This window comes from Meleagris gallopavo, chromosome 21, assembly GCF_000146605.3.
Source record: "Meleagris gallopavo isolate NT-WF06-2002-E0010 breed Aviagen turkey brand Nicholas breeding stock chromosome 21, Turkey_5.1, whole genome shotgun sequence".
Classification (NCBI taxonomy): Eukaryota; Metazoa; Chordata; class Aves; order Galliformes; family Phasianidae; genus Meleagris; species Meleagris gallopavo.
In genome coordinates, this window is record NC_015031.2 from 5390103 (window position 1) to 5401816 (window position 11714).

The 11714-nt window shown below is 56.9% G+C and overlaps 1 protein-coding gene across 1 annotated transcript in view; it reads left to right on the top strand.

Moving 5' to 3' along the window:
- LOC100547495 (nuclear envelope pore membrane protein POM 121) overlaps positions 1–10459 on the top strand; it is a 30183-nt gene extending 19724 nt beyond the window's left edge. The window contains 12 exon segments of the mRNA XM_019621846.1: positions 1–158; positions 1615–1695; positions 1978–2149; positions 2910–3001; positions 3822–3892; positions 4579–4706; positions 5102–5204; positions 5529–5708; positions 6027–7274; positions 7277–7675; positions 8467–8595; positions 8772–10459. Of these exon segments, the coding sequence (XP_019477391.1) occupies positions 1–158; positions 1615–1695; positions 1978–2149; positions 2910–3001; positions 3822–3892; positions 4579–4706; positions 5102–5204; positions 5529–5708; positions 6027–7274; positions 7277–7675; positions 8467–8595; positions 8772–8866 (2856 nt within the window). The 3' untranslated portion in view covers positions 8867–10459.
- Positions 10460–11714: the final 1255 nt, after the last annotated feature.

Genomic DNA, 11714 nt, shown 5'->3' on the forward strand with positions numbered 1-11714 from the left:
CTCTCGCCGGTTGCCCTCCTGCCCGGCGGCAGCCCGGACCCGTGCGCGAAGGAGACGGTACTGAACGCCATCAAGGAGAGCAGGAAGAGGGTGGTGGAGGAGGAGGAAGAGGAGGAGGAGCGGCAGGCGCTGGGTAATGATCAGGAGAGCAAACGAAGGTAATGAGCCAGCAGTGCCGCCCGTGTGTTGGGAAGGTTGAAAAGGGCCCGGCGCTTCGGTGGTGATGGATGCTGCGTACGCAGAACCAGAACTGTGCCTGGGGCGGAAGAGCGCCGTGTGCCCCTTTGCATAGCCTTCTTGGCCGGGTCAGAGATCCTTCTGGCACTCCTCCTCCTCCTTGAGATCAAAAGGATGTGATTTAGCCTCTGTCTGGGCGTGTCTGTAGGTCAGGTGTGTGCCCTACGGCACTGGGGATGGAAAAGTGTGGAGGTGGCCTAAGGATGCCTGGGAAGGAGCCTTCACTGGAGGGAGGTGACTGCTGTCCCCATGGGGTTTGCAGGCTTTTGGGGAGCTGCTTGTGTCAGGGCAGGCTGAAGTTGTCGGAGGTTGCTCCTCTCCCCAGGCATTAGGGTTCCAGGTAGAAGCACAGCACTTTAAAATCTCATTGGGCTTCCTGTGCTGTAACCAGCAAAAGCAGGGAAAGGCAAAAGGGATAACAGGAGAGAACTTCTGTTTCTATTAGTCAAGATCAGTGATTTCCAGCTCTGAGTTATAAGAGAGGAGGGTGCAGTGCCTTTGCCAGCACACTGGAAGGATGGGTGTGTGTCCTGGATGCTGAGTTCAGCTGCAGCCTGTGTGACTGCCGTGCAACACACTGCCTTGGTTCTGTGCTTCCTGAACTCTCACCTGTGCTTGGTGTGTCTGAGCCCCACAGGAGCTGAGCTGGATGATGCAGGCTGGGTGCGCTTTTTTTTTTTTTTCCCCCTAACATGTCAATATCTGTACCTCCCACAAATCATTTTGAAGGCATTGACAACTGACCTGCATGAAGAATGCTCATAGGTAGAAAACCTGTAATGTCTGAAGGCAGAAAGGAGCCTGCATCAGCTGGAGAGCACTGGATCAGCTGTGCAGTGGGATCAGATCGCTCGGGACTGGAGGGGACCTGGGCTAAGTGACAGGGCTTGCCTGATGCCGCCTTAACTGCATGGGCATGTTGTAAGGCCTCCAGGTTTCACTGTGGGAGAGGAGGACTTCATTTCTGATTCAAATCACTCAGGGTGTTGGTTAGGAAGGGGAGGAGATCTGAGCTACAAAACTCTGATCCATTCAAAAAATGTGCAGCTCAGCCTCTCTGAAACATTTTGACTTTGAATAACGGATTTGAGTAAGGATTTCCTTAAATCAAAATTACTCAGCACAGCAAGCAGCTGATGGAGCTGCCGGAACTTGGGGGGAAGCAGCTGGGGTTGAGAATCAGTGACACAGGGCTGGGGGAAGGGAAAATCTGCAGGACTTGGATGGTGGAATGGGGATGTCCTAGGTGTTAGCTGGCAGAAGAGCAGTGCTTTCCCAGTGCCAAGCCTGCCTGGGAGGAGTCCTGTGGCCAGGCTGGGAGCACGTGCTCCTCCTTGTTGCTTCCTCCCTATTACAGCTCTGCCCTCTCTCCTGCAGGCGCCATGACAGCAGTGGAAGCGGGCAGTCAGCATTCGAGCCCCTGGTTGCCAACGGTGCCCCCGCCTCTCTCATACCCAAGTGAGTGCCCATCGGGCCAAAAACATTGATGTTAGCTGAGGGATGAGTATGAAAGCCTGCAGGCTCTGGACAAGGTGGTTGTGGAGCCTAGCTTCTGCAAAGGATGGCAGTGGGAGCTGTGCTGAGTGGGTGCAGGCTGGGGGCCATGGGGCTGCACTGCTGCAGGGATCTCTTCCTGAGCTCTGAAAAAGAGCTGCTTTGCTTCCTCAACGTGCCCTGGGATGAATGGGCCTGTGGGTAGGATGGTGGGGAGATGCTGAAATCTTCTTTAATGTTCTGCAGGCCTGGCTCTCTGAAGAGAGGCCTTGCTTCGCAGTGCCCTGATGACTGCTTAAACAAGAGGTCACGCACCTCCTCCATGAGCTCCCTCAACAATACATACACTAGTGGAATCCCCAGCTCCCTGCGCAATGCCATCGCCAGCTCATACAGCTCCAGCCGGGGCCTGACACAGGTAGGAAGCACTCCTGAGGGCACCACTGCAGCCATGTGTGGCACAAAGCAGCTCTACCACTGGGTGACTCAAACCTGGCACCAGCTGTGGGGTGAGGAGGTGTCACTGAGTGACAAGATCTGGGGAAAAGGAAGGAGATAAAAAGAATCCCTTTGGTGTGCTGCCTCCTTTTTCAGCTGGAGTCAGCATGGATCACAGCTATGTGTTCCTGCTCTGACCCAGGTCCCCTTGGCAGCTGCAGAGCTGTAGTAAAACACTGCTTGAGTAGGCAGGCCTGTGGGCATGATGGTGGGACGTCATCGTGGCTAGCAGAGCTGTGCTGTCTCTGTGGGAAAAATAGCACAGAGGAAGCCTTGGGAACTGTGGGTTTCCTCTGAGAGGGGTGAGGTTGAAATCCTTGGAGTAGGATCTGTCCTCTGGCAGGGACAGGTGGCAGCACCTGAGGCCACCAGACAGCTCTGCCTGCGCTGTGCTATGGCCATGACTGTCCCTGATCAACAGAATCCCCTCTCCTGACCTTGTGGCTGTCAGGGCCCAGAGGTTGCTTGCTCACAAAGCAGGTTGCCTTCACTGTGGGCAAACCCTACAGCACTCCACGGAAGGTGGAAGGGAACTTGGTGGTGATGGAGGGGAAGTGAGGCTGTGAGCTCACTGGATGCAGTTCTGGGAGGAGACGTTCAGCATACAAGTGAGCAGGAAAGTGGAATGCTCTCCTTCCTCCCTGCCTGTGCACTGAGTCACTGCTCTCTCTGAATTCCAGCTGTGGAAGAGGAGTGGTGTGAGCGTGTCCCCGCTGTCCAGCCCCGCATCCTCCCGTCCCCAGACACCAGAGTGGCCTCTCAAGAAAGCCAGGTAACCAGCCGCCCGCTGTGCCAGCCAGGAGGAGGGCAGGCACCATCCCAGCTGTCCCACCAGGACTGTTTATGAAATGTTGGCTGCTGGTGGCCTACCAGTGTGTGCTGGTCCCATTGGGTTTGCACTAGTTCAGGTCCTTGCCACTTTGTCACGCTGCTGTCCTGGCAGTGCTGGAGCAGCAGCACCATCCTCATCCCTGCCCTGCTCTGGGACTTGGTTAGAGATGGAAGTGTTCAGAGGTTGCCACAGAAGTGATGTGCTGCTGTGGCATTGCTGTGGGTTCCCCGAGCCGCCAGATCTCAGGAGGAGACAGGTCCTGATTATTGCTGTCTCCTCAAATGTAATTGAGCCACACAAAATACATAAAATAAGATTGCATTTTTGGGCTTGCCTTTGTAGTGCAAGCCCTTGTGCTCCTCTGTCCTGGCTCAGAGGACCAGGCTCCAGTGGGAAAAGCTTCAGTCAGAACTAGAACTGACACAGCCTTGTGCACTGAAAGGAGAGGAGCCTGTGAGCCGTGGCATTTCCCATCCAGAACTGCTGGTTGCCACCCCGAGGTTGATCTATCCTGCAGAACACTGGGGATGCGTAGACTGGCACCAGGCTGTGGGCTTAGAGGGAGAAGCAGCTCTCTGCCTTTATCTGCTCTCGGGCCAGCGCAGGAAGCACAGGGCTGTGCCCATGTTGTCTCAGGGTTTGTTGGATGGCTGCCTCATGGGCCACGGCTGCTGGTGGGACTCTGTCACGTGTTTGGCCTCTTGGGGGATGGGGCCGCATCTGAGGCTTGACCCTAACTGGCTTTCTCCCACTGGTGCAGGGAGGAGGATTTGCATCGTTCCAACACTTCCACCCCAGTGAAATCGGATAAGGAGCTGCAGACAGAGAAAGGTGAGCATAAGCTGACACCAGTTCTGTGTGGGGTTGGATGGGCGTCAGTGTATACAAGCAGTGGGGTGGGACATCTCTTAGGTCTGCAGGTAGAATTGGCTTGAGATGTCACCTGGCAACTTGGAGTGTGCTGGTCCAGGGGTACTGGCAGTTCTGCTGCCCTGAATGGGCTGAGCAAGGGATGCTGTGCGCCAGCAGATGCATGGGAGCTGGCTTACAAGAGGGAGCCCCTCAGCTGCCCCAGGATCTACTGTCAGCCTCAGGGCAAGGTGTGTCATGCTGAAAGAACCCTGATCATATTCTAGGCTGAGCCTGTTCCAATGCTTTCTCAGCCTAAACGAACAGGACATCCTGTGTCCATCACAATTAGCTGCCTGGGTCCTGTGATGCAGCGCTAGATGTGGCTTGTGTAGCCTGCCTGGTTTGTAATTCAGGTAGGCAGTCTGGGAAGTGGAGAAGGAGTTACTGCCCCTCTGAAGGCTAGCAGGCTTCTGTACCAGACTGCCCCAAGATGTGCTGCAGACAGCTGCTCTTCAGGCTCTTGCAGCCTTGTCCCCAACTCAGAGCTGTATCTCTGGCTCTGCCTTCAGACCGGGTCATCCGGAGAGGAGTTGGAAGGGACGGCCCTCCTGGCACAAGCCGGACTATTCCTCTGCCCGGAGCTGGCTCTGACTTGTCTCCTTCAGCAGCGGTGGAGACACCCGTGCGGAGGAAGCGCGGTTCCCTGAGCCCTCCAGCTGCATCGGGGAGCAGTGGCAAGCGCAAGCGGAAGATCCAGTTGCTGTCGTCCTGCCGGGGGGACCAGCTGGCACTGGTACGTCACTGTCTCGCAACCCCTTTTGTCCTCCTCTGGAGATAGAATGTGCTCACTGCAATTTCTGCAGGGCTGGGGGGAGACTGAGCTGCCTGCCCTCAGGAAGGAGGCCCTGTCCTTGGCGGAGTGGGAAGTGACGCTATCCCCAGCCCCAGTGTCTGGTGGGCTGTGCGTGATTGTGCCGCCTGCTGCCGGACCAGGTAATGGCCTGGGGAAGGCCGTGCCCTCAGCGCCAAGCCGGGGTCTTGCGGAGTGGGGACCGGAGCTCCGCGGTAGCGTGCTGCGGCAGAACCAGCTGCTTCACGGGTCTTGCGACGGCCAGCCTTCACCACACGTTCAGAGAAGCTCTGCCGGCTTCCCTGAGAAGGAGCTAAGCCGCTGCTCTCTCTTGGCAGCCCCCGCCGCCTCAGCTGGGCTACTCCATCACGTCGGAGGACCTAGATGCGGAGAAGAAGGCAGCGTTGCAGTGGTTCAACAAAGTCTTGGAGGATAAGGCTGGTAAGGGCTGTGGGCAGACTGGGCACCTGGGGTACAGCAGGGAACGGGGAGGGGTAGGAACCCAGGGATGAGGCTAGCTGGCAGTGGGGCATCTGTTGCACAGACCAGGGATGCTCCCAGGCGAGTCCTGCCTGGTCCTTGGGTCTGAGGGTGCTCAGAGCCTTCAGGCTGACAGTGGTTGTGTCCCAGAGCCTGTAGGGTGGTGGCTGAGGTCCCCTAGGGCCAGAGCAGTGGGATGTTGGTGTTATCTCTGGAGAAGCTCTGCTAATGGGTAGTCACCTATAGCAGGCTTTCAGATACTGATTTCTTGCTTCCTTCTGTTAGATCCAGTCCCCATTAGCACCACTGCAGAGACCACGCCTGCATCCAGGCCATTAGCATTCACAGTGACCACAGGGACCTCCTCAGCGCCTGCGTCAACAGCTCCTGTCCCAGCCAGCAGCAACTTGCTCCTGGACAGCCTGAAGAAGATGCAGGACAGCCAGGCTGCACCTGTGCCAGCAGGTGAGGAGGAAAAAAGGGGTCACTGGGATGGGACTGTGGCAGAGCAAGCCAGACTCAGCAGCAGCAGTATTCCCTTTGGGGGAGGCAGGCTGGAAGATCCCTGTTTAAATGCTGTTCTGGCCCTGAATCTGGAGGGTAAATTGGGGGTGCAGCCAATGGTCCAGGTGTGACCTTGTGGGAGTGCAGGGGGCTGCATCTCTGGGAACATTTGCAGAACCAGAGTGGCTGCGTGGCAGAAAGTCTTTCTATACATTACTCCTTATCCCTAAAACAAAAAAACAAACAAACAAAAAAACAACCATATCTTCACCTTTCCAGACTCTTCTGGAGCTGCGATAGCATTCCAGCCATCTTCATCAGCATCACAGCTGCCTGGTCCTGCCGTGTCACTGGAGTCAAGTTCTCTTCCTGCGACCTCTGCTGACACCAAGCCTGTGTCTGTGCTAAGCACGGCTGCCCTTTCCGTCTCCCCTGCCTCGGGGGCACAGCCTGCCAGCAGCGTGGCACCTCCCGCAACCACAGAGCTGGGCCCAACCCCCAGCAAACCTCCCTCCGTGCTGAAGCCGAACATCCTTTTTGGGGCACCAAGCTCCTCCCCTCCTGCCAGCCAGCCAGCAATGACTGCAGCTGCTGCGGTGCCCACTACTACCCCTGTCTTCAAGCCCATCTTTGGTGCTTTGCCGAAAAGTGAGAGCACAGCACCAGCTACAACAGTCATCTCTACTGCAGTCACTGTGTCTGTGAGCTCAGCCCCTTCCTCAGCACCTTCCACCACCACCGTGTTCAAGCCCATCTTTGGCAGCGTGACAGCAGCTTCATCTCCAGCAAAAGTCTCTCCTTTTGCCTTCAAACCGTTGTCACAGCCAGCTTCAGCTGCAGAAGTGCCAGCAGCCTCCACAACCACAGGATTGGCAGGATTCACAGCTCTGCCAAACGTCATCTTCACCACCGCAGCTACGACTGCCACCACGCTCAACTCCTCCACGGATGCCACCATTAAGCCAGTGTTCAGCTTTGGACTCAACCCGCCTGCCTCCATCAGCACCAGCCTGACAGTGACCGCCACCGCAGCCACCAGCGCGTCGCAGCCCTTCATGTTTGGTGGCCTGTCCAGCTCTGCCACCAGCACGGCACCCACCTTTGCTACCCCGGTGTTTCAGTTTGGAAAGCCCGCTGCAGCCACTGTCTCTGCCACCACCAGTGTCGCAGGAGGCCCTGCGTTTGGCCAAGCACCTGCAATCTCAGCAGCACCTACCACCACTGTGGGCTTCAGCTTATTTGGAAGCACCACGTTGACATCTTCTGCCCCGGCCACCACAGGCCAACCGGCGCCGACATTTGGCTCCTCCAGTTCAGCTTTCGGCAGTACATTCAGCACAAATGTGAAGCCACTGCCGCCGTATTCAGGGGCAGCGAGCCAGCCCGCATTCAGCGCCGGTGCTGCAGACAGCCAGCTGCCCGGCAGCAAGCCCGCTGCGGGCCACGTCGGCTTTGCTCCCCCGTTCAGTTTTGGGGCGCCCACGGCCCAGTCCACCGCTCAGCCGGCGTTTGGCAGCAGCGCTCCGCCGACTTCGGCACCGGCGGCACCCAGGCGGCATTTGGGACCACCACATCAGTGTTCTCCTTTGGGACGCCCACCTCTACCACAGCCAGCTTCGGTTCCGGCACCCAGACCTCAAGCAGCGGCGTAGGCACTGCCGTCTTCGGCACCGCGCCATCTCCTTTCACCTTCGGGGCAGCCGCCCAGCCGGGCCCTTCTGCCGGAGCCTTTGGGCTCAGCACACCCGCCCTGAGCGGTGGCTCACCCGCAGTGCCCTTCAGCTTTGGGGCTGGGCAGAGCGGAGCTGCTGCAGCTGCCACACCGTTCGGTTCTTCTCTGACGCAGAGCGCGCTGGGAGCGCCGAGCCAGAGCACGCCGTTCGCCTTCACTGTGCCCAGCACACCCGATGCCAAGCCCGTGTTTGGAGGTGAGCTGCTTTCTGTCCTGTCCCTTTCCACGGGCTCTGCAGCCCTTTGAGGGGTGATGCTTGTGGAGCATGTGCTCCCAGATCCCCAGCCCTCAGTGGTGGAGGAGAAGAGTCTGCAGTCCTTCAGTTTGGTGCCCCTTGGCCCCTCTAAATGTACCAGGCCTCTGCTGATTCCAGCTAGCTGCTCTCCTGCCTGAGAAACCACAGTCTAGCTGATGTTTGAAATCACACAGAACCACAGAATGGCCTGGGTTGGAAGGGACCTCAAGGATCACGAAGCTCCAACCCCCCTGCCACATGCAGGGCCACCAACCTCCACATTTAATACCAGACCAGGCTGCCCAGGGCCCCATCCAACCTGGCCTTGAACACCTCCAGGGATGGGGCATCCACAGCTTCTCTGGGCAGCTGTTCCAGCACCTCAACACTCATAGTAATCAATTTAGAGTTTCCTGGTGTGCAGAACCCCTTGCAGCCAGTGATTGTAGTCTCCTTGATGGCTCTCTGGGGTGTTCTCTCGTGGAAACATCTTGCCTCCCATGGATTTGCAGCCCACATGCTTGGAAACTTTTGGTCTAGAAAGATGGAAGCCTTTGTGCCTCCCCCTGTTGTGGGAAGGCACAGGGATTATGATGAGAAAGCGAGGGAGTTTCTTAAGTGAAGAGGCTGTGCCTGGTGGGGCTGCTTGGCTTCTGTTCCTGGAGGAAATCTGTGCATCCCGGTGCCTGCAGGTGCTGCTGGCTGCCAGAGGCTGCACTCAGCCCAACTCACAGTAGTTTGTTGCTTTCCAGGAACTCCTGCCCCCACCTTTGGGCAGAGCACGCCTGTCCCAGGAGCAGTGGGGAGTGGCAGCAGCAGCCTTTCCTTCGGGACGCCCAGCGCTCCTGCCTCAGCCTTCCCAGGAGTTGGCACGTCCTTTGGTAAGAGCTCAGGGCTGGTGGGCTGCAGTGGGACGGCAGCGGGGCCGGGCTGGGCTGTGTGAGCCAGCTGTGATGCAGTGTGTGACAGGTTAATGAGCAGGCTTTGCAGGAGGCCAGCTCTTCGGTTCCTCCTCTGCCAGGCTGCGCTGTGACCTGTGCCTCCTTTCTGCTTCCAGGTCCATCAACCCCAGCATTTTCCATCGGGGCAGGATCCAAGACCGGCGCTCGCCAGCGGCTGCAGGCACGGCGACAGCACACCCGTAAAAAGTAACCTGGGGCTCAGAGCCCCACTGCTGGCTGTGCGAGGAGCCCAGTGTGTCCCCAGGGGCTCTGCTCAGAGCGCTCCCCAGCACATGAGCGATGGTGCCGGGCCGTGCCTTCGTGGATGCCGGCCGGGACAAGATAAACCAAACTCTTCTTACTTGAACAGTTCCACAGCCAAGGCTGGATGAACTTCTGTACATATCCACCATGTTTCCTCTCCCTTTGTTTTGCCATGTTTCATAACGTGTAAATTTTCCCTGTTGCTTCTTATAGATGCTCTAAGCCCCTACCCCCCCGTCACCCCCAGCATGGCACCAGCACGTCCACACTCAGAGCCTGAGGCCACTGTTCTCTGCCACGGGATGTGGTCTTCACCAGGCCCAGAAATCTTTCCCCACCATTGAATCTCGTGGCCTGGTGAACACGATCCCTCTGCTTCAAGCCACTTGTTGCCATCTCTGCAGAGCACGAGGCTGCGTTAGCGCCCAGCCCTGTGAGTGTGGCCGTCCTGGTGTCACAGGGGGTGACACAGCTGCGGATGGGGCTGAGCCCTCTGCCACCACTCAACAGCTCCTGCCAAGCCTCTGGTTGAGGTGTGGGGTGTGGAGCAGGCAGCTCTGTGCTGCCTCCCACCTCTGTTGGGCTCCCCCCACCCGCTCGCTTCAAGCCCTGTCTGTTCTGCTTTGTTCGTGCTCCTGCTTTAATGCGCTCATTGAATCGAGTTTGGAGGAAGAACTGAAGCGTGTGCGTGGCGGCATGTTGGTTATGCCGGATTTGCTGTTTGGAGTTATTTTTTAGGGTGCCAGTCCCTTTGTGGGGACGCACCCTGGCTAATTGGATGTTGACAGTAGCATCACTGCGTGGCTGCTCATGCTGGGTGAGTTCTGTCCCTTTGTTGTGACTGAAAGAAAGGCAGCTGGGGCGGGGGCCTGGCCTCTGCAGCCTCGCCTCTTCCTGGACTCCTTCTGGCCATGTTACCACCTCAAGCTCCTTCGGCACCACCAAAGAAATGAGCCCAGAGTTGGGTGGGTTTGTCCCCTCCCCAAACTGGAATGGATTTTCACTTTGAGCTCATCCCCATCCATTAGTTCCTACAAGCTCCAAGGAGCTGCGGTGCTGCCCCTGTGCCCATTATCCCTGGGAGCCCAGTGAGGAAGAGGTGACTGGAGCTCTGGTCCCCGTGGCTGAGAGCTGTGCCCACAGCTCCCCTCTGCCTCCAGTAATGCCTGGCTGCCGGGTTTTTTACTCTCCGAGCCGTGTGAGTGTGTGTGTCTGCTGAAGTCTAAATTAAAAAGGAAAAAAAAAATATTTAAACATTTTTTAACAAAATAAGAATTTATTTTTATATTTAAGCTAAATTGCCTTTGAATTCCTTCAAGCTTGGTTCAGTGAGGTTGCTGACTGCAGCGCTGTTGGTAGTTTTCCCATTCTGTCGCACTCCAGGGAGTGGCTGTGCTGTGGGACAGGGCTGTGCTGGGGAAAGGCAGCTGTGTCCCAGGGTAGGAGCCATCTGCTTCTCCCAGGCTGTAACAGTATGTCCTTGTTTCTCAAATGTGATGTACGTGGATGTGAATAAACTTTTTTTTTTAATTCCCCTGAAGCTGAGGAGCAGGAGCTTTTGCAGGGCTGGGAACGGATGAGTGGTACGGGGCAGCCCCCTCCCAGCTGGTGGAGGAAGGCTGGGGGGCACAGCTGCAGGCTGCCACTTCCCCTGGGAGTGCTCCCAGCCCCTGCAGTTGGTGTGGGCTGTCCTCACCTCTCTGCAAAACGAAGAGCTGAGAGCACGTAGGAGCCTACTGCAGGTGGACCACAGCATGGCCAATAAATGCCGAAGGAGCCAAGCTGGGTGCACGTGCCCTTAGGGGTGCAGAGAATACAGAGAGGTGCTCAGAGAAGTTTTGCTGGCAATTCCTCCCTCTCTCCAGAACCACAGCCATGGTGTTAAGGGATGAGTGGGGCACGAAAGGAGCTGGGCCCGGGGCTGATAAGGTGTTTGGTCACCCAGAGGCAGGGGCTGCCCCTTCTCAACCTCCCTCTTTAGGGCTCCAGCCACAACCTGACAAGCAGTAGCTAAGGTGAGAGCACCGTTGGGGCATGCTGGCTGCCTCCATAGAGAGCAGAGCTCCAGCACAGGGCCAGGCCCAAGGTAAGCTCCCCTCTCCCTGGGCTGCAGCACGGGGATGGCAAGGATGGGTTCTTACTCAGAACTGGAGGCTTGGACCATTCCTGCTGTGGCTGGTAAGGATTGAGTGAACATGCAATGGTTTTTTCCTTGCTTCTTATGTCACCAATTTAAAATAAAAAGACTTTTTTGTCTGGCTTGCTTTTGTGTGAGGGCTGTACAGTGCTTGGGATACTGTTTTTCAGCTCCCTCTGCTTTTTGCGCAGTGCTGCACTCCCTCATTCAGGCAGGATGCTGCAGGGGCAAGGCAGCATTCTTCACCTCCCTTCCCACCTCACCTGGGTCTCGGCCTAGCTGTCACACAGCTGTCAGACTGAAGGCCAGAGAGGGGCAAGTCTAGGCAGGGTGTACTGCACTCACATAACAGAGAAGGCCCCTAAAGGATCATTAATGGATTGTCACTGTAAGGCAAAAGCCTTTTCTGAAACCCCAGATAAGGGTTAGGTATGGAGTTCTAGGGGACTATGAAGTACTACAATGCCCATTACTCCAGGTGGAGGAATCCAATTCCAGAGGATAAGGAAACTGCTGTTGTTTGATTTGATTTCCTACAGCTGCCCCAGCCCAGCTTTGGGGGCACCTATACATGTGCAGGAGCAACTTCCACTCCTTTGCCTGTGTATGCATCAGGGAGCACCAGCCCTATTGCTCAGGACTGGATCAGGAAGTTATA